The 26,441-nt window shown below is 40.3% G+C and overlaps 1 protein-coding gene across 1 annotated transcript in view; it reads right to left on the bottom strand.

Moving 5' to 3' along the window:
- PPP2R5E (protein phosphatase 2 regulatory subunit B'epsilon) overlaps nucleotides 1-20,626 on the bottom strand; it is a 154,315-nt gene extending 133,689 nt beyond the window's left edge. The window contains exons 1-2 of the mRNA XM_068966008.1: nucleotides 20,560-20,626; nucleotides 18,202-18,365 (exon numbers count right to left, since the gene is read on the bottom strand). Coding sequence (XP_068822109.1) covers nucleotides 18,202-18,358 — 157 coding nt within the window. The 5' untranslated portion in view covers nucleotides 18,359-18,365; nucleotides 20,560-20,626. The remainder of the gene's footprint in view (nucleotides 1-18,201; nucleotides 18,366-20,559) is intronic.
- Between the last annotated feature and the right edge of the window lie 5,815 nt (nucleotides 20,627-26,441).

Here is a 26,441-nt window from a genome sequence, read left to right as displayed (position 1 = left end):
AAGATAAAACCAGAAGAGGAAGCCTTTCAAAGCACTTGGCAACTTTAGATAATCCTTTCAGAGACTGCGCTCTATCCAAAGCAGCACCTTTTCACCTAACCAGGGCAAGCATAGTCATAAACATGTCTTTAAAGCAATGTTCAGTTTATTAAACAACTATGTTACATAAAAGTCTCATTTAAAATATATACGTACATTTGTTTAAAAGAATATTTAAGAAACCAATCAGAAAAGAAAAAGGAATGAGTCAGCACTCCTTTACATACATAAAGAATTCCTTTCCTATCTGAAGGATGGCTTCAACTCAACAGGTACTCAGTCAACAGGGACAATGTGAAGGGACACTACCCTAGACAGTGGGAATACAATCACAAATGGACATGGTCCCTGACCCAAAGACGGAAACACCACGATGAGAGCCAATCAGCAAGTGTCTGCCACGCGTGAGGTACTGGTCGAGGCATATCGTAGACATGGCCGCTCAAACCAATCCTGCAAGGCAGATATTATCAACACTTTACACATGAGTACACTGAGGCTCTGAGTCCAGTCAAGGCTATGGTTTTTCCAGTGGTCATGTATGGATATGAGAGTTGGACTAGAAAGAAAGCTGAGCACCGAAGAATTGATGCTTTTGAACTGTGGTGTTGGAGAAAACTCTTCAGAGTCCCTTGGACTGCAAGGAGATCCAACCAGTGCATCCTAAAGGAGATCAGTCCTGGGTGTTCATTGGAAGGACTGATGCTGAGGCTGAAACTCCAATACTCTGGCCACCCCATGTGAAGAGTTGACTCATTGGAAAAGACCCTGATGCTGGGAGGGATTAGGGGCAGGAGAAGAAGGGGACGACGGAGAATGAGATGGCTGGATGGCATCACCGACTCAATGGATGTGAGTTTGAGTGAATTCCAGGAGATGGTCATGGACAGGGAGGCCTGGCGTGCTGCGATTCATGGCGTCTCAAACAGTCGGACACGACTGAGCGACTGAACTGAACTGAACTGAGGCTCTGAGAAGGTTATGTGCCCAGAGTCACCCAGTTTGCAAGGAAAACTGGCCGGAATTCCAAGACGTCAGGCTGGCTGGCTCACAAACCTAGCCTCTTCCCATAACCCTACCTTGCTGGCTATGCAACATCTTTGCGTCTTGATCATCAGTCTCCTTAGCTTCCCATGCTACCTCTGTATTTATGACCCAGTCACAGCTAGTTCTATATGGCCTGAAGTAAACTCACCTGAAAGACAAAAAAAAAACTAAGCAAGAGAAACTGAGTTGGAAAAATAAATGTCAAAAATGTGTCTTAAAAAATTTTTTTTCTAAACAGATGGCGGGGAAAAAAGTCTAGGAACTGTCTCTTGCTTCAACAAAGCTGAAGTCAAAGAGTATAGTATACACCTAAAGTGCCTTGCCTTGACTGAAGCTTTCATTTCTCCAAGTTTGAGTCTTTACTTTAAATATTTAAGATAAAAAGTAAAAAATCAAGGTAGAACAGAACCATCAGCATCTATCAGTTCAAGGAGAAAGGTCACTCAGAAGACAGAGTTCTTTTCTGAATGCATTCCAATTTGACTCCACTTACTGAACTTTGAACTGCCAGTAATTTCTTAGGGCCTTGGTTTCCCTCATTATATACCTACTTCAATGTACGTACATACTGTTTTCATGAACATTTTCAATTCACAGTCACTTATTTGAATTCATTATTTCTCAACAGAAACTGAAGACATATCAATGGGAAAACTCATCATCATGAGACAAGTACAAGAAACGAGTGGTCAGGACATTGTAATAACCATAGCTTCCCACAGGAAAGAAAAAGGGAAAAAACCTTCCAGGCTTCTGTTAGTCTCTCAGTCAAGTCTGACTGCGACCCCATTGTAGCCCGACAGGCTCCTCTGTCTGGAATTCTCCAGGCAAGAATCCTGAAGTAGGTAGCCATTTCCTTCTCCAGGGGATCTTCTCCACTCAGGGATCAAACCCACGTCTCCTGCATGGCAGGCAGATTCTTTACCATCTCATGAGAAAAGAGTGGTCTGAACATTGTAATAACCATAACTTCCCATGGGAAAGAAAAAGGAAAAAAAAACTTTCTAGGTTTAGGCCTGAAGAAAGACTAAATACAAGTTCCCTGCTAATCAAAATTATACACACATAACAAATCCATAATCTCAGTTCATAAAAACAGCTTTACATAAAAACTCACAGATGAAGGAAAATTTCTAACACACCTGAAATTCATACTCTAAACTACCTACTCCAAAGATACTTTTGCAAAACTCCTAGCAAATTCTTTAGATTTGGGGGGTTGCTTTGGTTTTTTACGATTTTCTAATGTTCCCACGAAATGAAAGATGTTAGGTTGATAACTATTTCCTATCTGTCCAGGTAGCATCCACCAACATCTTAACTCCATTTAGCAACCACCTCCGATCCCTCCTGATGCTTCACATGACAGTGTTCAGTGTCATCACACATATGCAACTCCCCAAGCCTCCCTCCCCTCCGAACACCGAGCACACCAGCTGGGGAAGCCAGGTGAGCACAACGCTTCAGCATCCATCATAAGGCAATGCAGCTCAATCTTGGCTAGACTAGTCCTTGGGTTCAGTAATCTTTTTTTTTTTTTTACAGCTTCCAAATATTTCTTCACTCAAAAACTCATTTTAAATGTTCTTTAAAGTTCATTAGTAAATGTAATACATTTACTAATACACTGTTTTGCTTAAACAATTTTGTCTATGTATAGACTAAATAGATTTCAAAAAACAAAACACCCACTTCCTAAACATGGTATACAAAAATAGATCATCTTTACAGGATTCAATTGAAACCCAAGCCTTAAGATACAATTCAGTACTATTTATAAATAAATGATAATAACAGTAACAACAATGACAAAGCTAGCTAACATTTATATAATACTTGGCATGAGCTGGGCCCTACTCAGAGCATTAGCTAAATTAACTCCTTCAACACTCAAAACCATCCTGTGGAGAAGTTCTTGATCTCTCATCTTTTCCACATGAGTCAAGCAAAACATTACAACTATCTCACCAAGCAGGGCAAATAACTACACAATTATCCTTGTATTTATGGAGAAATGAGTATCAATTATTAACTACGATGCTCTGATGTGAAGAAATTATTCCCTTAAGAGATAGTACAGAATAAAAAGGGGCTGTCTTTCTAGCCAGGAAATATACGAAGGTAGTGTTATTTTAACAACTAAAAGAAAATATTCCAGTAAGTAAAACTGCAAAGAAATATAATTTCACCAAGAGCATGCTAACATTAAATATAGATTTGCACTTAGAGGAGTGTACATTGATTCTAAAATCATTTTGAAATTCATTAACCACTGATGCACAAGAGTGGTCCTTCAAGTTCTGACTGTCAAAATCTCCAAACTCTACAGTTCTTTTATTTATTCTGTTGTACACTCCCACAAGTCGGAGTCTGAGACATCACAAACTCACAAATTCAGTTTTGCTTCAAGCACTGGTACTGAAAAGCACTCACTCCACTCAATTTTCACCACCCACAGAACGCAGCACAGATAACACCCAATAATTTAAATCATAATAGCTCGGGAAAATCTAAAATTAGCAAGTGATAAAGAGGTGGATTCAATTTTTAACTTCATTCAATCTGTCAAATTTAAAATACTTTCCATTATTTGTTTTTCCCAATCTTCACAGTAACCATAATGCTTACCAGTGTTAATTGCTTTGCCTAACTGTGGTTCACTGTTGCTTACATTCTCATTTAATGAGCTTCAAGTGGTGTTGACAGTACATCTAGCTCTAATCTTTCTAAACCTTTCTTCTATTAATGAATTAAATCTACTGTATCATGTCCCCCACTATTCCAAGCAGCAGTTCATAACAGAGTGAATTAAAACATGAAAACTTAAAACCACGCACTTTAATAACACAGTGCCATCTATAGAGCATGTAGGTGGACCTACAAGTGGACTTTATTTAGTTTTAAAAGGACTTTTTTTCCATTTTGTACATTTCATGTTTATAGTCTGAAAGTAAACTGGTAAAAATTTTTAAAAAGCAAGTAATGATTAAGTGATTTGTTTTCAAAGAAACCTCAGTGTCAGAAAATGACAAGCATGATGTTACCATGACAAGAAAAAGAACTTTATAAAATTCCAACTCCAATAATAAGACTACCTCAAAATAATTACAATGCTATTAATCATCACATGTAACCAAAAAAAAGTTAAAGCATAACACAAGAATATTTAAACATGAAGGACTTCCCTAGTGGCTCACTGCCTGCCAGTTCAGGGGACACGGGTTTGAACCCTGGCCCAGGAAGATCCCCACATGCTGCAAGGCAACTAAGCCCACAAGCCCCAACTACTGAATCAGTGAGCTCCAGAGCTCGAGCACCACAGCTAGAGAGTCCGTGGGCTGCAACAAAAGACCCCATATGACACAACCAAGACCCAATGCAGCCAAACAAATAAATGACTTTTTTTTTTTAAGGGAATATATAAACGTGAGGGGAAAATACTCCTCGTGACTGACTGAGTAGGAGGTTTATTTATGGGTGATGTATATATTCTATCATTGTATATTTACAGCTATGTACAAATACCCCTGGGCTTCCCAGGGGGCTAAATAGTAAAGAACCTGCCTGCCATTGCAGGAAACACCCTGGGTTGGGAAGATCCCCTGGAGAAGGAAATGTCCTGGGAAATCCCATGAACAGAGGAGCCTGGCGGGCTACTGTCCATGGGGTCACAGAACTAAACAACAACAGACAACAAATACCCTCAGGATCAAGGACAAACTTTAACGTAGCCTTAATTATTTGGCCCAACAACCTGAAGAGCTCCATCAGTCTCTGACTTCCAGCTACAATAGCCTTTTGAGAAGAAGCACCTCATCAGTCTTCTTGTTTTGCTCATCACCATGTTCCCAAGACAGTGCCTAGTACATCACACCACAAAGTAGAAATCTGATGAATGAATGAAGGAATAAATGAATGAAATTAATTAAACAGCCCACAAAACAACTTCAAAAATGAGAATTTAAGTCCCATGGATGTGACTGATTTAGCCAGGTCAAATGCAGACTCTTTTCATAGGTATTTGCTTCATATACACATTGAAAAATACCTGCACACAATTTATTTCATTCAGATCTCACCGAAATTCAAGAGCATGAGTACAGGACCTACCACTCATAAGCCAAGGGTATTTAAAGTATACACCATTTCTAGAACATACCACTAAACCAGAAATGCCTAAATAAATTCCACCGTTAGCTAAAATGCCTTTTACAATGTTAAGTGATAAGTCTAAACACAATAAAATATAGCTCTATTCAAATCTTTAAGAAATAACTAAGTTTAGGTAGTAAAGCACAAGCTTTTCTCAACAACCAAAGGTTACACCAAGATTCCTCATACCTGAAAAGTTATAGACAGACCTCCAAGATCCAGTCACATCCCAGACTGAAGTGACTGAGTTTTAGAACTTCATCTTAACTGTTATTGATTAAAACATCTTTAAGCTGTCTTAAAGAAAAGGAGGAGAAGGCAATGGCACCCCACTCCAGTACTCTTGCCTGGAAAATCCCATGGATGGAGGAGCCTGGTAGGCTGCAGTGCATGCTAAGGGTCAGACACGACTGAGCGACTTCCCTTTCATTTTTCACTTTCATGCACTGGAGAAGGAAAATGGCAAGCCACTCCAGTGTTCTTGCCTGGAGAATCCCAGGGATGGGGGAGCCTGGTGGGCTGCCATATATGGGGTCACACAGAGTCGGACACGACTGAAGTGACTTAGCATAGCAAAGAAAAGGAAAGAGAAGTCACTCAGTCATGTCCGACTCTTTGTGACCCCATGGACTGTAGCCTGCCAGGCTCCTTCATCCATGGGATTTTCCAGGCAAGAGTACTGGAGTAGGTTGCCATTTCCTTCTCCAGTGGATCATACTGACCCAGGGGTCAAACCTAGGTCTCTCACCGTGAAGGCAGACTCTTTACCAATTGAGCCACCAGTGAATCCTTTCTTAAAGTGAGATGTATTTTATTTCTAAATCACTGTTGTTGCTGCTGTTGTTGAGTCCCTAAGTCATATTCGACTCTTTGGGACCCCAGGGACCGTAGCCCACCAGGCTCCTCTGTCCATGGAATTTCCCAGGCAAGAACACTAGTGAAGTGAAAATCACTCAGTCACGTCCAACTCTTTGCAACCCCATGGACTATACAGTCCGTGGAATTCTCCAGGCCAGAATACTGGAGTGAGTAGCCTTTCCCTTCTCCAGGGATCTTCCCAACCCAGGGATGGAACCCAGGTCTCCTATATTGCAGGCAGATTCTTTACCCACTGAGCCACAAGGGAAACCCAAGAATACTGGAGTGGGTAGCCTATCCCTTCTCCAGAGGATCTTCCCAACCCAGGAATCGAACCAGGGTCTCCTGCATTGCAGGTGGATTCTTTACCAACTGAGCTATGAGGGAAGCCCTAGAGTAAGTTGCCGTTTCCTTTTCCAGGGATCTTCCCCAACCAGGGATCGAACCCACGTTTCCTACATTGCAAGCAGATTCTTTACCTCTGAGTCACCAGGAAAGCCCTTCTAAATTACTGAAGTGAAGTGAAGTCACTCAGTTGTATCCGACTCTGCGATCCCATGAACAGTAGCCTGGAGCCTGGTAGGCTACAGTCCATGGAATTCTCCAGGCAAGAATACTGGAGTGGGTTGCCATTACTAAATCACTGCTGCTGCTGCTGCTACTAAGTCACTTCAGTCGTGTCCGACTCTGTGCGACCCCATAGACGGCAGCCCACCAGGCTCCCCCGTCCCTGGGATTCTCCAGGCAAGAATACTGGAGTGGGTTGCCATTTTCTTCCCCAATGCATGAAAGTGAAAAGTGAAAGGGAAGTCGCTCAGTCGTGCCCGACTCTTAGCGACCCCATGGATTGCAGCCCACCAGGTTCCTCTGTCCATGGGATTTTCCAGGCAAGAGTACTGGAGTTGGGTGCCATTGCCGTCTCCGACTAAATCACTAGGTACCATTAAAAATAACAGTTGGTTCTATCACGTGTAGATGTAGCTGAAGAGGCAAACATTAATGGATGCATGGAAGACAAGGTGGAACGGAGAGTACTGAAACTTCCTTTTACTTTTAGAAAGTCCCTTGTATCAATGTGCTTTCAAGTCATTTTGACTTTTGCTCACAAATTAAGGTAAAACACCAGTCCTTCTGATTCATCACTATAACTTTCTGAAAAGATGAGTCAAAAGGTTGAAACAGCCTTCTATCCCTTAAAAGAAGCATCATTTTTGCTACAAATGTCCTTAAATTTCAAAATACTCATTCAAAAAAAGTGTTACAATTTTACAATGTGGAAGGTACAGTCTGGCCATGATTTCCAAACTGCTAATGTAAGAATACACTGAGAGCTCCTTGGGAGCCTGGAACCACGCTGAACCCTCACTGTATACCCTTATAAGGTATGGTTAAGGTGCAATCCCTCAATGGAGGGGGTCTTCTGGGCATGTTTCAGTGAAAGGCTAATTTCAAAGCCTGTATCTTTCCTGTCAGAAGATAGCACTTTTCCTGAAATGGTAGCAAGTCCCAATTTTCTCCAAGTTCTTTTTCATGCTTTAATGTTTTACTTTGAACCATGTTCCAGACACTGGTAACCACAAATTAATTATATTAAGATGTAACCTCACCTTAAGATAAAAGTCTTTTGACTTGCGGATACAGCTAGTGGGGCAGGGGGGAGAAATTGAAAGAGCAGCATTGAAACATATATATTACCTTATGTAAAATAGATAGCCAGTGGGAATTTGCTGTATGGTGCAGGGAGGTCAACCCATTGGTCTGTGACAACCTAGAGAAGTGGGATGGGGTGGGAGGGAGGTTCAAAAGGGAGAGGACATGTGTGTGTCTATGGCTGATTCACACTGATGCATGCCAGAAACCAATACATTGTTCAGTAATTATCCTCCAATTAAAAATAAGTAAAATTTTTAAAAAAGACAAAAAGTCTTTCATGGTGCCTACATAAATGGATGGAATTTTGCCAGATCTCTTCCTTCACAACACTGTGTACTCTGAAACATGATGCAGGCCCACAGGAGTGACTCAAAGAAAGATCAATGGCAAACAGAAAGCAAGCAAAGGACTATTTATTAAGCCACCAACCACACATTAGCAGTTTACCCACACGAACTCATTCCTCACAACCACCTTGGGATGTACGAGTCCCCCTTTACAAAAGTGGAAACTGAAGCTCCAAGGAGGTTAAATACCTGATCTCAATTCACAAAGCTAGAATTATCACCCGAGGCTTGAACCCAAGACCCTTTCCTACAATATGCTACTTCCCAAAGATGGGAAGATGAATGGTTAAAAAAAAAAACAAACACTGCCAGGGACTTCCCTGGTAGTCCAGAGGTTAAGACTCCACCCTTCCACTGTAGTGGGTGCAGGTTCAATCCCTGGTCAGGAAACTAAGATCCCACATGCCACTGTGCAGCCAGAAAAAGAAAAAAGAAAAAAAAACCCACCATGGCAAGAGTGCTACCTGTTTATCAAACTCTTAACTATCTGGACTTCACGGTGACAGTGACAACAGGGGTCCAGGGAGGCATCTTCCCTCTCCCTGCCACCGTGAGGTACCAACTACCCTTTCTGTCTGCCTCTTGGTGGCACTGCCTTGGCGTTTCCAAGGAGCTGAGTCTGGAAGGCCTGCTACTAATTCCTCGACTCTTCTCCATCACCGCAGTGCTCCTCCCAGCCTGGCGGCTCCCTGCTTTTCTATTCTCTGCTTCTCTTTCTCATCACCTCATCTCCTCACAATTTTCAGGGTTCTTACAAGAGGCAGTAAGATGATTCACTTAGGAAGTCATCTTAGCATAGCATGAGCAACAAAGTTGTTAGGTCCAGGGCCCACCTGTGTTCATCTACCACTAATGCATATAATGGAGAAGGCCTTGGCTTTGAAACCAGATGGGCTTGGGGCCCCAACTCGGGCTCTCTCTACCCTCTGCCAAAGGCAAACATCCCATGCTCTTCGGGTTGTTGCGAAGCATCAATGCAACACCATGTGGTACGTCGCCCGACATAGGGCAGAACCAAGAGAGAGTGCTTCTCTTCTGCTTCACTGGTTACTAAATTATTTCTTCACCAGCAAAGATAACCTGAGCTTCTCCACCCAACTTCTTCCTGGTCTAAAACTGTTCCAGAGAAAATGCTGTTTTACAGGCACTCTCAATTTTACCAATGGTAGTTACATTCATTCATCTTAATTTTTCAAAAGACACTGATCAAAAATTTTCCAACCAACCACACTGGAGTCACGTAGCAACTTCTAACTTCAAACATCTTTTAAAATTCTGTTTGAAACCAAAAAGAATTAAAAATCAGAAGACATAGGCAGGAGAAATCTCTTGACATGAGATCTCCCTTCTATAGAAAGGGGTCATACGACAAATTCTCTCTCTGCTCTAAGCAAATGGACACCCACTACCCAAGGCAATGGTCGCTAGCTAGCCTTTGGGAGAAACTCCTTTTGAGAATCTGATGAACACTCTAAACCCTATGCCCAGAAAAATGTCAATCTGCACAGAGACACAAAATACTGCCTGGAATTTCACGAGGGTTAAATTCACAAGCCCTGTGAAACCTACCCATCAACAGCAAAGAGCCCTCAACAAGAAACCATCTACAATATTCAAACTGGCAAAATCGTCCATTTAGATTTTGTTTCTTTAAGGTGCAATAAACTCAAAAACCTCAAGATAAAGAAAGAAGTGTTCACATTCAACTCTCCACATCTGGGTTCCGTGTTAACTCTTTCTGGCTCAAAACAAAATGCTATAAATTTAACAAGGCTCAAAACCTAAAAAGAAGGTTCTCTTTTTAAAGCAAAACATCAAAATAAAGAGATGCCAAGGCCAGTGAATGTGCTGGGAGGGCGGGCAAGGAAAAAGGAGGTTAAAAAATGAAGTATTAAGAACATCTACACATTATATTTTTCAGTATCATCCTTTTTAATTTTCTATGTCTGTGTATGTTCTTAACGTGCATTATATATTTACATAATAGCACATGTATATATATATAATATATAAACAGAAATATATGTTATTTTTACTGACAGGAGTAAGCGATCACAAAAAAAGTTTGTAAATCCTGTCCTACTAGACAGCTTCCAAAATTAGTTTACCTAACAATAGTTTCTCCTGGGTAACTCTCCACAAATGGAATTTCCCTTGAAAATAATCACATTAGCCATCTTCTTTACTCCTGAAATGAGAAGTTGGTTTCAAACTGACAACAATAATGCTGAGATTGTTCCACAAGAACCAGTTCCCTCTTTTGCTTTTAAAGTCTAATTCTCATAGCTCCACTCACTCCATATCTTTCTACCTAAGTAGAAATAATCCATGTAATGAATTAAATAAAAAATCAACTGAGTACACTGGTAAGCATTTTCTACTATGCAGTTCTTACCATAATTGTGATAGTTAATACTCTTCAATTCCTACAATGTCCCCAGCACTGAGCAAAATGTTTTACCTGCCTGATGGTACTTAATCTGACTCTCTTAGGTGGGTTCTAATACACTCCCAGTTTTGAAGATATAAAGCCAATGCTCAGAAATCACATGGCTGTGAAAGACCTGGAATTCAAACCTACGTGTGTGTGACCCCAGAGACCATTCTTACCTCAGGGAGGGTAACTGCCTCCCTCAAGTAACGTATGTTAGGTATATACTTTTATATATTAGGTAACAATAATAATATACAGTTAACATATGCATAAGTTCTTTATGCATAATTGTACTATAAAATAAAAATAAGATCCCTGGTGTTTTAAATAAAATGTTACAATACCAAAAGCAGAAAAGTATTTTTAAGTGGTAAAAGAGAATGTCATTGGCAAACAAATCAAAGAATTACTTTAGTTAGCCTTTATGGAATATGGGGAAACTTTACTGTTCTTTTTCAAGTACTACAAAATCTAATTAATATTAAGAGTTAACATTATTATAAAATGAAAGTTTTAAAGATGAGAAAATTTGACCATAAAACACTGCTCTGAAAGTCCATTATAAATCAGACATTCTCTCAAACTATATTAAGAAAGAACATCTGATGATCTGATCAGCCCATAATTCAGTCCCCAAACTCCAGCAGAAAAAAGAAATTTCATTGTACTTAATATCTTAACTTGTGCAAAATCAAAGTGATGAATCCCCTAAGTAAAAGGAATGACTCTTAGTCTACCTTACATATAATCCACTCTATTCTCTCTCCACAAGATACCACTTCTGTTTTTAACCTGAAACACGCAGAATTACACAGAACATAAACCCATTCTCAGCATTTTAAGTGAGCACTTAGCAATTTGATCCTTTAAAACTGAAAAATCTTCATTAAACAAGTTTACTATTTTGTGTAAATTACTAGTTAAAATCTGCATGGCCTGGATTTGAGGGGAAGAATTTTAATATTTAGAAAGGAAAAACAAATGTCTATACTGCTATTACTAATAATCTCAATGTTGTGATCTAACAGTGTTCATTCATTTGCTAACAAATGCTTACTGAATACCAACTATGTATGAGGCAAACTGATCTAGGCCCTAGAGATAAGCGAAACAAGGTATTCACACTAAATATTACATTCTCATGGGGGATGAGAAACAGATAACATACAAGTGAACAAAGATAAAATAATTTCAGGTTATAAATATGATGCTAAAAAACAATAAAATGATATAAATGTCAAAGATTATTTTTTAAAGGGATGCAGGATGGTCCATAAGAAGGTCCCATCTGAGCTGAAATTTGAAAAATGATACAAAAAGAAGAAAGTTCTAAGTAGAAAAGGACCACCTCACCTTATGAGAGGTTTTATTTCACAATTTAATTCATTTTTATTTCTTGGATGGATTATATCCTGGAGAGACCCACTTTATGATGAATTCTGTTTAAAGCTTACAATATTTACTGATAAGTATCCAATGCATCTGTGCACACACAAAGCTAACCTGATACACAGGAAAAACAGTAATAATAATAACAATTTCCCAATCTTTTAGTGTAAGCCAGCTCTTAACTCTGGGGAAAGAGCAGTAATGATTACTATATCTTTTGAGAATCTGATGAAAGCAATGAACTCTGTCCTCAAAAAAAAAAAACAAGCACATACACAGAAATTTTACATAAAATTTTAGGAGGTTCTTAGAACCTTGAAGCCCGTCTATAACACATACACCCTATCCCCAAACAGAAATCCATGAACCCTAGGTTAAGAATTAAGCAGTAATTATCATACTCAGATGGGATGAATATGAATGCAAGCTGCCACTCTACTTTTAAATCATTCACAAATTAGGAATGCTTACTCTCAATTTATATTGGCCCACGTAGACTCTGTACAGGAATTTTCTCTATTCTACAGAAACAGACTATTAGGCTAGATATAGACATAGTTAGCTATATATAGATATACAGATATACATATATGTATATATAAACAGAGAGAGAGATTTATACATATATGTATAAAGAAAGATAAATTCCCACCTAAAAGTGAATGAAATACCTCTTCACTACAACTACTGTAATCTTTCACACATGATAACAGTGTAATTTGAGATTTGGTTTTGTGCAAAATCTTATAATTTCTTCTCCCAAAGAAAAATATTACCACGTTGCTTCAAAGGCTGCAAAGCTGAACATAACACCTATTAACTTACAGATGTTCTCTGGTTCAAAAGCAAGGCTTATGATTATTTTTTTAAAACCATTCACACATAACATACACACACACTACAATTTAGTTGCCTAAGGAATATACATCAATCACAAATTATAAAACAGAAACAGACTCACAGACATAGAAGAAAAACTCATGGTTACCAAAGGGGGAAAAGGGAGGGGGGTAATAAATTAGAGGAGTTTGGGGTTAGCAGATTTAAACTACTATAAAACAAGGAAATAACAAGGCCCTACAGGGAATTATATTTAATATCTTGTAATAAATCATAATGGAAAAGAAAATAAAGAATATACATCACTAATCTAAGGTACAAACTAGATCACTAGATCAATGATTCTTAACCTTTTTTGATTCCAATACCCCTTCAAGAATTTGAAAAATGCTATACAATCCTCCCATTTAAAAAAAAAATGGACATATGCATATAAAATGTGCATATAATTTCAGTCTGTTCAGTGCATTTCAAATTAAATCAAGGGTTTAAAAAAGCCTATGCCTACAATACAAGTATATTATGGCTGCCTGTTTCTGGGAAGGGGAACTAATTAGGAAAACCAACTTGGAAGGAAGATTTTTCATTACATATCCTTTTGTATTTTTCAAAATTTGAACCATATAACTCTACTATCTATTCAAAACACTAGTAAATTAAAAAATAAAAAAGCATTACACTCAAATATGTGGCAGGATACCAATGCAGAAGATAAAAAAATCTTCAGATAAAGATATTTAAAATAACTAGTCTATTAAAGTCAACATATTTGCACACTGTTTCTTCATATTTGGGGGTTGAAAGAGGTTCATGACCACAAAACTATGCTCTTGTTTCCTAATTTTCAGAGACATTTCCAGTTTCAACTTTTTGCTATGAAAATATAAAAGGTCAAATAATAATTTCACATTATTCATATGTAACTTCTGAAATCTCAGTTAAGTGACAATAGTTAGTAATGTATTGGATGTGGTATTGCCATATCTCTTGATTTTTACTGTCATTCCCATTTGATAGATATGGAAAACAAGCTTTCTGAAATTAACTCACTTGCCCTGGGCAACAAAGCTAGAAGTTAGCTAGAACTCCTGCAGGAAACAAAGCCTATGTACCTCCTCCCATGCAACATTGTAGCTTAACCTCCACAGAGGAAGGTGAACACTAAAATCAAGGACGCTATTTCTTAGGCAATCATTCTCATCATAAATACAGTTTAGAGCCCTAGACCATTATAAAAACTGGGAATTCTATCTGCATTTTCCTATACACTACACAAACCAGATACAAATGAAAGAGAGGAATTATCCCATCTAACAATTTCAAAAGCACAAAAACTAATTTTAACTTGAAATTATTTAAGTCCTTACAAACTGTCACCCTATAAAATAAAAATGTATGCTGAATCATTAGCCTAAAGTTAAAAAAAAAAATTCAGAGAATGAGTGTCACAGAAATGTTACCCATCTAAAGGTTTCAATATCAAGAGGCAAAGAGTTTCTTTCTGCCGAACAGCACCTCCAGGCATCAAAGTTTTTGTAATGTTTGATACCAACTGTTCAAACTATAAGCAAAATGCCTCAGAAATGTATGATGAATTGTGAGCCTAGCAACAATGATGCCACTTTCATTATGATCACATTTTCAAAAAGGTGGTAGTTTTCAAAAACATTTCCCTCAAATCTAAGTTTATATAATCGTTTAAAGTTAAAAAGAGAAGGAAATAAGGAGTGGGTGGAGAACATAAACCACTTAACCAGATAATACCTCCTAGTAGTTATTATTATTATTGCAATTATTATTCATGGGTGTGTGTGTGTGTATCTGCCTAAGTGTTTATCTCGTCCTAGGTACCTGTCAAAGTCTGCTTCATGTCCTGCTGTGCAGGTACCCAGAAAGCATCGAAGTCTTTACTTTCTTATGACGCTCATAAGGCACTCAACCACTACTGAATTTCCCTTACCAGGAAAATGAGGAAAAGTCCTTCAAGCTTAAAAACTTTAGAACCTTCTGAAAATACTTGCAGAAGTACTTCATGGAGAAAATTCAGATGTCTATATGTCAAGGTCTATCCTGCAATTTCACAATTGCAGGAAAAGCCAGGTCACTCTAATATATTAACACAGACAGAACTACGTGCTGGTGCTGCTTTCTGCAGAAAATAAAATCACTGATACAAATTTCAAAACCCCACCTATTGGAAAAAGAGCAAAAGAGATGAAAGTTTCCTTTCACTTTTTTACAGTTCTGCAAATAAAGAGACTTTTAAAATGCTAGGCAATAATGGTAGTGTTACTTATGAAGTGAATTGAAGTCGCTCAGTCGTGTCCGACTCTTTGCGACCCCATGGACTGCAGCCTACCAGGTTCCTCTGTCCATGGGATTTTCCAGGCAATAGTCCTGGAGTGGATTGCCATTTCCTTCTCCAGGGGACCTTCCCAACCCAGGGATCGAACCCAGGTCTCCCACACTGTAGACAGACGCTTTACCGTCTGAGCCAAGTCACTCAAATACTATGATGTCTATAATAAACATTTTTATAGGGCAATCACACAAAATAAGTGATCATTAATGAATACCTAATTTTTGAGCTTTCAAAAATTATGTTAAAAATGTTTCATAATTACGATGTTTATACAATTTCCATTTTCAAACTCCCCTAAAATTAAAGAACTTAAGGACATGTTTTTACTTTATTCTTTAAAGCAACCCCCAAAATTCAACTGTACTTTATATTACACCCCCAAATAAAATTAACTCAAGCCTTCCAAGTCAGTCAAAACAATTCTATAGAAAATTAAATCAGTAGCTAGCCTTTGCCATGCATATATAATTTATTCTGGTTTTTCCTAAGGAAATGGCAAAAAAAGAAAAGAAATTCATCTTACATTTTCATTATGTTCATAAACCACTTCCTAAAGTTGTAAGAAGCCACACAAACAAAAGTTAATCCATTGTAAGAACAACAAATGTCATTCAACAAACTCTCTACATTCACTATAATCATCAAGAACATACACACATTTCTAAAATCTGTAAATGACTGTTACTTCTTTGTTATTCTACAGCTATGGAAATCTATCTTACGCAATGCTTCCTAAATATTTTCCCAAAACGTGCTTATTACACAAGAATCACTTTTAGTCTGTCTGGAATTAAGCTTGCAGGTGTATCTAGTATTATATGATCTTGTTGCTCTCCAATGCTCCTATGCTGGCAAAATATACAAGTTCACAAAAATCACATTTTTGGGGAGTAGAAATCTTGGAAATTTTTCAGTACTACTGGAGTACGTTTAAAACACGAGAAAAAGAAATACAAATAGCCAATAAACACATGAAAAGATGCTCAGTGTCACTAATCATTAGGGAAATAAAAACCACAATAACTACCACTTTATGCACATTATGATTGCTATTATCAAAAAAAGAAAAGAGTAAGTGTGAGAATGCGTAGAAACTGGAAGAAGCCTTGGGCACTGCTGGTAGGAATGTAAAATGGTGCAGCTGCTGTGGAAAACAGCATGGCAATTACTCAAAAAATTAAACATATGACCTAGTAGTTCCACTTCTGGGTATATACCCAAAAGAAGTGAAAACAGGGACTCAAACATATTTATACACCCATGTTCATAGCAGCATTATTCTCAATAACCAAAAGGTGGAAAAACGTAAGTTTTGTGTGCGTGAGTGAATGTGTGTGTGTGTATGTGTGATGGAATATTAATCAGCCTTAAAAGGAAAGAACTTCTGACACATGCTACAACATGGATGAATCTTCAGGACATTACACTAAGGGAGATAAGCCAACCACAAGAGAGACAAATATTGTAGGATTCCACTTACACAAGATACCTGAAGTATTCAAATTCACAGACAGAAAGTAGAATGAGGGCTGCAAAGAGGTTAGGGGCAGAGGAAATGGGGAGGCAGTATTTATTTAATGGACACACGATTTCAGTTGGGGAAAGATGAAAAAGTCCTGGAGATGAGAGATGGGGATGGATGCCTTCACAACGCAAAGGTAAATGCCATGCCTAATGCATACTTAAAAACAGGTAAGATGACCAACATTATGTTATACATATTTTACCGCATTTTTTAAAATAAGGTAAGAAACAACAAAGTGTTGAAACATGAGCCAAATCTGCCTCATGCATGCCTCTTTCACTACTCACAAGACCCAACATCATGGCTCTGAGTGGTCAGTTAAATTCCAATTTAAATGTTTACCATGGACCCCAAGAAATTAATACAACAAAGTTTAAATCTGTTCTAAGAAAGTTTAAACTGCTTCCTCAGAATAAAGTTCTTTGCAAGACAGAGATGATAGTAGTTATCACCTGTCCATTTCAGAGTAAATAAATTAGTAAAGAACCCAAATATACCTCCCAACTTTGTAGTTCAAGCATGGCTACTTTTATCCCTAGCAAGTTTTTCTTTCATTTTTCTTTCAAAGTCTTATAAAGACTATTTTCATTTTTACCAACAAAATCTTTAGTAAAAAATTCTCTCCACCAAACTCATATGAGCTTATCTTCATTAACTGTAGATATATCATCTCTACAGTAATCAATATTCATTTCATGTCCACCAACTTCAAGTTTACACTGGGAAAAACATAAGCATAAATTCCTATGGGAAAAACAGAAGCTTGAAATATCCTCCGCTATATTTTCTAGTCCCACTCCAGCTTTTCTTATGATACCTTTCTTATAATACCTTTGTAACAATTTCACAAATCATTATAGAAATAAATGTGCACTAACTAGCAACCAAGTTTTTTATTTCCTTTGAGCTTAAAGGAAACCAAGTTTTTTAATTTCCTTTGAGAATAAAGTCTAATTTAGAAAAAAAACAGTTCTCATAAGAACTTATCCATAATTAATTCCACAAACAAGAATGATCATCAAATCCATTTCCTGTTTGTACTATCTGAAAACAAGAATGCGGGTAATCAATTACCGACCATTTTTTCTCAATTTGAAAAAATGAATTATTTCAAGTATCATTTTCTACATGTAAGTTAATGGTACCATATCCTCTACTACTTCCTGTGATTAAGATTGTACAATTTATAGGTGTCATTGCATACAATGTATACATCTAAATCTCAACAGAAGGAAAAAAGAAAAACACAGACCCAGACATCTTAAAGTTTCTATGGCGTTTAGTTTTTCTATTTATCAATGTTAGAGATACTCCTGATAATAAGTTTTTTTTCATCTGTCCATGGCTATTTAGGTTCAACGGAGCCCTCTAAAAGGGGGAGTGGGTATACCTGGTCACAGACCAGTAACTTGTCTAAAACATGTTTGAAAAGTCTCCCATTCCTTCAACTTGCAACAAAGAATTTTAACAAATATGGAACTTACAAAAAGAAAATTATATACAGATATAAAAAGATCAATTGAAAAGGAATCCATCACCTGGTCATGAGCCTTACCTTTTAGCAGCGGCAGAGGTGTTAACTCAATAGGCTTGCCTTGAGACCTAAACTGTGAGGAACTTTGCGACCTCTTCTGTCTGGCTTTTCTGACGGACTTCCGAGAAAATCCGTCTACTTTATCCACTGATGGAGGAGTAGTTGGTGCTGAGGACATATCCCTACTGAAGAGAAAGAAGTATCATCCACATACCCCCAAGGTGGAAGCAAACAAGTGAGTTACACAAATTCTAAAACTCCCACACACTTTTTTTGAAAATGGGAATATGGGGGGAAAAAAGCAAAATCAATTGACAGTTCTATATTCAATGGGAAAACAGAAAAACTTGGTGGAAAATAGAATATAAGTACTATATAAACAATATTGTAATGCTAATGCCTTGTGCTGCTTCTACAATATGCGGTAAAGATGTTCGTTTATACCTGAAAAAACTCTTCTAAGCCACGTACTCATTTTTTAACTGCACAGCTCTTCTCATCTTGAGATCCTAAATTAATTTTGGAGCTATTCTGCAACTGGAAAACTTCCATCGATACATTTTCCCAAGATATTTAATATTATGAATGGGCTCTGGAGTTGAAATCCTTATGGTACTTCAAGAATCTACACCAATGGATCACAGCAAGGTGAAATTTACAATTTCTGAACTAACAAGGCATGACTTTTTAATGCAATGTCCTAGCTAAGATAAACGACACCATACCACCAATGAAGACAGGCTAGATTACTTTAAACAGAACACATAAAGGGCATAATTAAAATCATTTCAAAGAAGTCTTTTTGAAAGAAGCCATCTGATGTTACTAAAGCTTAAAAACTATGATGAAAATTGTGCACCAAAATTGACGTAAGAACCTAAATTCACAGCCTACTTAGACAACAAAGTTGAGTTCCCTTGAAGTTCATCATCAAATATTAATTTTCATTCCATCAAACTAATGGAACAGAACAGTTCCTTGAGATTTTCTTTAACCTTCTCAAATTATTAAAATGAAGGCTATTTCCTAAAAGTAACAAGCATTAAGCTCAGTTTCATTCACCAATTTAAACAGATGCCCTCATTTCCATGGCACAGAGGCTCCACCATGCCCCATGTAAAATAAATGGCAGTCTTTAATAGAAATAAGGCACATAGTGGAAATGCTGAAATGCAATCACTCACCTGGCATCCCTACCTAACGAGTGGTTTTTAACCTCTAAATAAAAGAGTAAGGGAGTTTCTTTCTGAACGTGTGAGAATAAAAAGTTACCTGGATTAGCAGAATTCTGACAGAGCAAAAAGAACAAAAACAGAAATCAAGAACAAACAAGACCTTATAGTGCTGAGGTTTGGGATGCTGAAGTCCCGTTTGGCTCTTTTTAAAAAAAAGTTTTTTAGCAATCTACCTAATTTAGCCTCAAATACAATGTGATAGATAATTGCAAAGCATGAATGACTGCAGAAGTAAGATCACTTAAAAATTCATAATGACTGCATCTACAAGAAGCTCCACATCACATTTGTATGTTGTAAATTTAGGGGCAGCTTTCTTTTCCAATCTGGTATGTGAGTTATTTAGATTACATGTAACCCTCACAACACAAAATTTCCGTATATCCTGTTCCTCCATCACTCGTTTTGTCTCCCCTTTATTCTTCACGTCTCATAGAGATAAGTTACTGGTAGCAAAAAAAAAAAAAAATTTTTTTTTTTTTTAATCACTTGACCCTTATGCCCGCGGCCCAGGATAAACGTCAAGGATCTCAACCCTAAAGCGCTGCAGAACTGAACGTGTTTTGCAGCGGGTCGGTGCAAAGCCCGGGGAAACAGGTTTCGCCCCGAACTAGAGCGCCCAAGCTTTATCATCCTCTGAGCAGCAGGCACAGGGCATTTCCAAGGCTCAGGATAATCCAAAGGGGGTGCTGGGGTGGAGAAGACAGACAGACAAGGGGTTGGTCTGTAGGGATGCTCACATACACCCTTTGCTCCCACCCACCCCATCCCCCCACTACCCGAAGCCCTGGAGAAGCTAAGCTGCTACAGAATCCTTCTCACTACACCAATCCCCCTTTCCTCCCCCCTCCGCCTCCATCAGTGGATAAAGGGGGACAAGAATACGCCTCCAGTGCCGGAAGGTGGAGAAAAAGGGGGGGAGGGGGCAAACAGAACGAGAGACAACATCAGAAGCAATTGCAGGTAAATCAGACAAGTGGGACCGACGCTCCCTCTCCCGCGCCTCATCCCACCGCACCCCTCGCCAGCTCGGGCCAGGCCTTTCCCGAGGCCGGTGCCCTGCGGGTTCTCCAGGAGGACGGGGAAGAGGCAAGCAAGGAGGAAAGGAAGCAGACAAGCCGCGAGGCTGGAGGGACGAAGTTACCTTGAAGCTTCTGGAGAAGAATCCAAAGATGATCTGTGGTTTCGGAGGGGCGGGAGACTGGAGAGAGGGCCGCAGCGGGGGCGGGTGGCGGGACAGGGACGTGCAGGGGGAGGTCCGGACAGCGGCAGGGAGCCCGGGGCGACGGCTGTCCGGCGCGGCGTCCCTCCGGTTCCGCGGCGGCGGCGCCTCTAGGCCTCACAACCGGACCTGAACCTCAGCGCTCCCGCGGCGGTAGCGGCCTCACGATCCTCCCCCGCGGGCCCGTCCCATCAAATCGGCACCGACCCCGTTGCGGCTCCGCCGGTGGCTCCTCGCTCACATTCCCGGCGGGCGGCGCCTCTGCTCGTTGCCTCGGACCCGGCGGCAGAAGCGACGACGAGGGGAGGGGGGAAGGGAGGGAGGAAGACTGAAGCCGCAGCGGCAGCAGGAGAAGGAAGGAGAAAGAGGAGGAGTCGCTGGGGCTGGAGCCGCTGCTGCCAGAGCCTCAGTTTGATACCGGCGGTGGGTCCCCGTCAATGCCCCTTTCTCTCTCCTATTGTCAATATCACCGGGCGGCTGAGTCCATGGCACACGCGCAACCGAACCTTCTCGCCAGCAGCGCCCGCCTCCGGCGCCCACTCACTGGAAACTTCAAACGGGAAGAAAAGCTTCATTGGTCGGCGTGCGCCTTCACTCCCCTGTCAGCATGTTCGGCTGAGAGCCGATCGCGGATTGGCGGTGGGGGGGGTGGGCGGGGAAACAGGAGGGTGGGAAGAGAGGAGACCGAGGATTGGACTACGGCGAGAAGAACCCGGATGCAGCCGCGTTCTCAGGCCGCGCTGCCGCCGCTTCCGCCAAACCGTAGGGTAGGCCGATGAAAAGAGCTGCTGCAGCGACTAGGCCTAACTGGAGCTGCTAAAGCTCGGGAGGTGTGTAGCGGACATAAATACGAAGGGTTTCTGTGCAGTGCGGAACCTCTGGGCGGCGGTCGTCTGCAACTTGAGGATTCCGAGGGCAAGGGTCGGGTAATCCCCGGCCCTCGATTCCTCCCCTTTCAGCCGCGAGACTGACCCTTCTGGGCTCGAGTAGTCCACTCGCGACGGGAACCAGCGCCGCTGCTCGTGTAAATGGGCCCTTCGCGGCTCGCGGCCGTAAACCCCCAGCAGTCGCTCTCCGCTCCACCTTGTGGGAGGCCTGGCACCGAAATCCGAACCCCTGGGACCCGGCCAAGGGTTGGATATCGCTTCGAATTCTCTCTCGTCCTCGTCTCCTTTTTCCTGAACCTCTATTTTGAATGTCAGCTCCCTGGAGCTGCTGCAAGCCTGGTTGGGGCCAGGTCGGTGTGGCGGGCGCAGGTGGGAACGCTGTCTCTAAGCCCCGAGATCATTTACTGAGAACAGCCGCTTGGGCTAACCCGCTGCACAGAGCTCAGGGAAGCCCAGCTCCAAACCGTGGGAGTTTGGGAGCTTTTAATTGGCAAGTTGGATCCGAAAGAGTTTGTGGCGAAGGCTTCACTTAACTCTAGCTGGAACAAGTGATTAAATATTTAGAGACATGGTTGCATTCTTAGTGAGCCCTAAGCCAAGTGGTGAAGTCCATGGGGTCGCAAAGAGTCGGACACGACTGAGTGAACAGCCGAAGTGGTGCATTACCAGAGAATAGTCTTGAACCGTTGCCCTGTTCGAGTGCATGCTACATTTGTCTTTTGAGAGGATGAAAAAAAAAAAGTACAAATGCCAAGGTACCAAATGTTCAAAACTTGGATAATGAAAAAAAAAAAGAAAGCATTTATAATCATTCAACCCAGAGACAACTACCGTTAGCATTTTGGTGTACTTCCCTCCAGCATTTTCTTCTTTAAAATTGATTGTGTATTCCTTTCTGTAGACTTTGAACGTTTCCACTTGGCATTATATCATGTTTTCCATGTAAGTAAAACTGTCCCATGCATACAACTAACAGCAGGAAAAAGAAATGCTTTTAATTCTCTTGTTTGTGTTGTTTAACACTCAAGTGTTGCAAATTTCTATGCATATCCCCAAAAATGAGTCTTGAATGAAAAAAAAATTTGTCAGTAAAAATATAGGAAGCCGAAAAAGTTGGTGCTCTTAGATGGAAGCGGGTTTCCCCTGCTGGCCAGATGATTGGCCACTGTAGTGTCTGTGTTTGCTCTGAAAAGTTCCATCTCCCCTAAGCATTATAAAACTGGCTAGAATACCAGTCTCCCTCCCACCTTCAAGAAACTTGCATTTCCACATCTAAATTTCCCATACCAGTCTTCATGAAAAATTCAGTGTCCCAGCCATGCAGTACTTCTTTGCTCAATTTCTGATTAAGGGTAAATGCAGAATTTAGACCAGGGAAGATTTTTAAACCAACTCAGTTTCCCTTGGCAACAATTGAACTGTCAAAGAGTAGTGCTTGTTTGAAATGCTCACAGCTGTTGCTTAGAATATTTCACATTTTGTAGAGTGGGGATTTTGCTTGCAAATTATGGATCTCTATAAAGACAATTCATTTCAAAACTCTTTCACTTTCTATAAAATGGCTGAGTAACTGAAATGAGTAGGTTTTTTTAAATGGAAAAATCCTTGCCTATGTGAGATTGTTCCTTGAACTGATAGTTTCTAAAGGAGGTCCAGGCATCCAAGGGGTATGTATATTCCAGGAGAGTACAAAGCAGTTGAGAAATGGGAGTATTTCCTGCCATATCAATAAACCGTGCAGTCACAACCATCAGCTATTTTGGCTCTCCAAATGTGAATTTCTAAGCCGGGAGGTCCCCCAGGAAGCCCTCAGGCTGCAGTCATTCCCTAGATGAGCACTGAGGAGCTGGGTGGGGGTGGGGGCGGAGCAGATGGGGGAGGGGGGAGATGCGAAAAATGCAGGATACTGGCCCCAGATAACTGAGATGTAAATGAAAGAAGTGATTTCAGTGAACCCAGACTCTTGCATCTTCCTGTATATAGAAAAGCACTAAATTCCTTAACTTGAGATATCCTCAGTTCAGTTCAGTTGCGTCCAACTCTTTGCCACCCCATGGACTGCAGCACGGTTGGTTGTACATTACCAACTCCCAGAGTTTGCTCAAACTCGTGAGCTATCTGGTTTTCCTTAATTAACAATAATCTTTTGATGTTTAAACCACCTGCTTATTGTTGGAAACTTCTATATAACCTGACTCCTCCCCCCCACCTCGGAGCAGTTCTCTCAGGATCACTTGAGATGCTGTTTCCCCGGGCTTAAAGTCCTAAAAATTCCACCAAATAAAATATGACTCTCAACTTTTAGGTTGTGACTATATTTAAAGTCAACCCAGTCCATTTGGGCTGCAGGAGTAAAAAGTGTGGGGACATCTCTTATGCCTGCTGCTAAGTCGCTTCAGTCGTGTCCGACTCTGTGCGACCCCATAGACAGCAGCCCACCAGGCTCCACCATTCCTGGGATTCTCCAGGCAAGAACACTGGAGTGGGTTGCCATTTCCTTCTCCAGTGCATGAAAGTCAAAAGTGAAAGGGAAGTCGCTCAGTCGTGTCCAACTCTTCATGACCCCATGGACTGCAGCCTACCAGGTTCCTCCGTCCATGGGATTGTCCAGGCAAGAGTACTGGAGTGGGGTGCCATTGCCTTCTCCCTCTTATGCCTAGTTCTAATCAAAAAAGAAAAACTAATATTCTACATATTTTATATATATAATGAGTGATCCTGCACCCAGTCCATGGAATGATCTCTTGGCCTAGAACAGCACAGATGTCCTCAAGGAAAGGTGGGAGTTACCCATTTTCAGGGATTGGCAGTGGTAGTCCCACTCAGTCAATCTCTGTCAACATGTAATGACTTATTGCGGTTTGCTCGGTTCAGTTAAGAGAAGTTACTGAATATATTACCTAGGTTTAATGAAACTCATGATTGAGCTCAGCTGCTCAGTCGTGTCTGACTCGTTGTGACCCCAAAGACTGTAGCCTGCCTCTGTCCATGGGATTTCCCAGGCAAGAATACTGGAGTGGGTTGTCATTTCCTAACTGATCCATAGAAAATATCCAAGTTGCTTTACAGGGTTCTTTGCAGTGAAACCGCAGGAAAACAAGCAAATGGCAGAACTGACACATCTTATAGTATCAAGTTTTTTGGCAGCTACATTTCAAAATTAATATAATAAATTCAACCAAATTTTGGCTTGAAAAAATACCAAACTCATCAAGAAGATTCTGAATGTGGATTTATATCCACTGTCATTAACAGTGAACTTCATCCCGAACATATAGTATAATTGAGTTATTAGCTAATGCTGGTAGCATATGTATATACTTCATAAATAAATATACATATATGTGGTTAATAATTGCTCCCCCAAAATATGCTGATGGAAATGAATGATCAAAAAAGTTTGGAGACATTTACTCTACACAAAAATATAAAAACAACAACGAAGAAATACATTATAATTGCCTGGGAAGCCATCATCAAGTGACAAAACACTGTTCATTGTATCAGATGAAAGCATTCAGTTCCCAGACCAAGGCTGAGCTTATCATGAATCTACTAGTGAGCTGACCATGTGATGAGACTGGAAGATGTGGACTATCATCTTCTGGTGAACTAAAGAAGTTCACCAGACTGACTAGTGAACTAAAGAAGGGTTAAGATAATAAGCAGAAGTATCATCAAAACAATTATCAACAAGTATAGGAGGAAAGGGCTTCCATGGTGGCTCAGCGGTAAAGAACCCTACTGCCAATTGCAGGAAACACGTGTCCTCAGGTTCGATCCCTGGGTCAGGAAGACCCCCTGGAGAAGGAAATGGCAACCCACTCCAGTATTCTTGCTGGGAGAATCCCATGGACAGAGGAACCTGGAGGGCTACAGTCTATGGGTCCCAAAGAATCAGACACGACTGAATGACTAAACTACTACCACAGGAGACAAAGACTTATGGTGATGAGGTGACACCATCAGAGGTGTCATCTTAGCATAAGTACCATCAGAGGTACACGAGCCCAATTTGTGAGTGGGGGTAGAGGGTACATGAAGCTGGTTGTGAGCTAAAAGGGAAGAATAGTGGAAAAGCCTGAGACAAGAGCTGCTGTCTTAGGAAAGCAATAAAAGGATTATATACACAGCTACATAGACAAGAAAATTTGGTGCTATATTTGTTTCAACAACATTTACCTCCACAGGAAACACCCTCAGCAGTGACATTTTCTTGGGTCACAATTTAAACAGTGCAGTTGCATTTTCAGATATACCTCAAAAGTCATAGGTTATGCATGGCTTTTCATGTGATTAATGTGTATAATTATAGCTTGAGATTTAAAACATTTAGCTGTTCCAGTTCCATCCCTAGCAGTGAGAGGTCCCTGGTCACTAATGCATCAAACAGGAAGAGGGACCCTATGTTGCTGATGGGGAAGGAAATTTAACAAAAAAAGGGGGAAAAAACAGGGAAAGAGAAAGCCTATGCTTCAAGTGCATTTTCTTTCACATAGGCTAAAAGACAAATTAATGTACTACAAGCAACAATTTTGCTGGTAAAATAGTCAACTTATATACAATTAAATGGACTAATGTGTGTGCCTGCTCAGTTGCCTCTGATTCTTTGCAACCCCATGGACTGTATAGCCTGCCAGGCTCCTCTGTCTGTGGAATTCTCCAGGCAGAATAATGGAGTGGGTTGCCATTCCCTTCCCCAGGGGATCTTCCCTACCCAGGCATCAATCCCATGTCTCTTGTATGGCAGGCAGTTTCTTAACCATCTGAGCTACAGAGGAAGCCACGAAAAAATGGACTAAAGTTGTAACTAATTATAATCATAATGATGAGAACACAGACTCTGGAATCAGATACTATACTCAAGGCAGAACTCCAGTGCCAAGAACCAGCAATTGGGCCAGATTTCTCACTCTT

This window comes from Capricornis sumatraensis, chromosome 2 (genome assembly GCF_032405125.1).
Source record: "Capricornis sumatraensis isolate serow.1 chromosome 2, serow.2, whole genome shotgun sequence".
NCBI lineage: Eukaryota > Metazoa > Chordata > Mammalia > Artiodactyla > Bovidae > Capricornis > Capricornis sumatraensis.
Note: the sequence above shows the minus strand (reverse complement) of the source record. Positions and strands in the feature narration are given on the sequence as shown.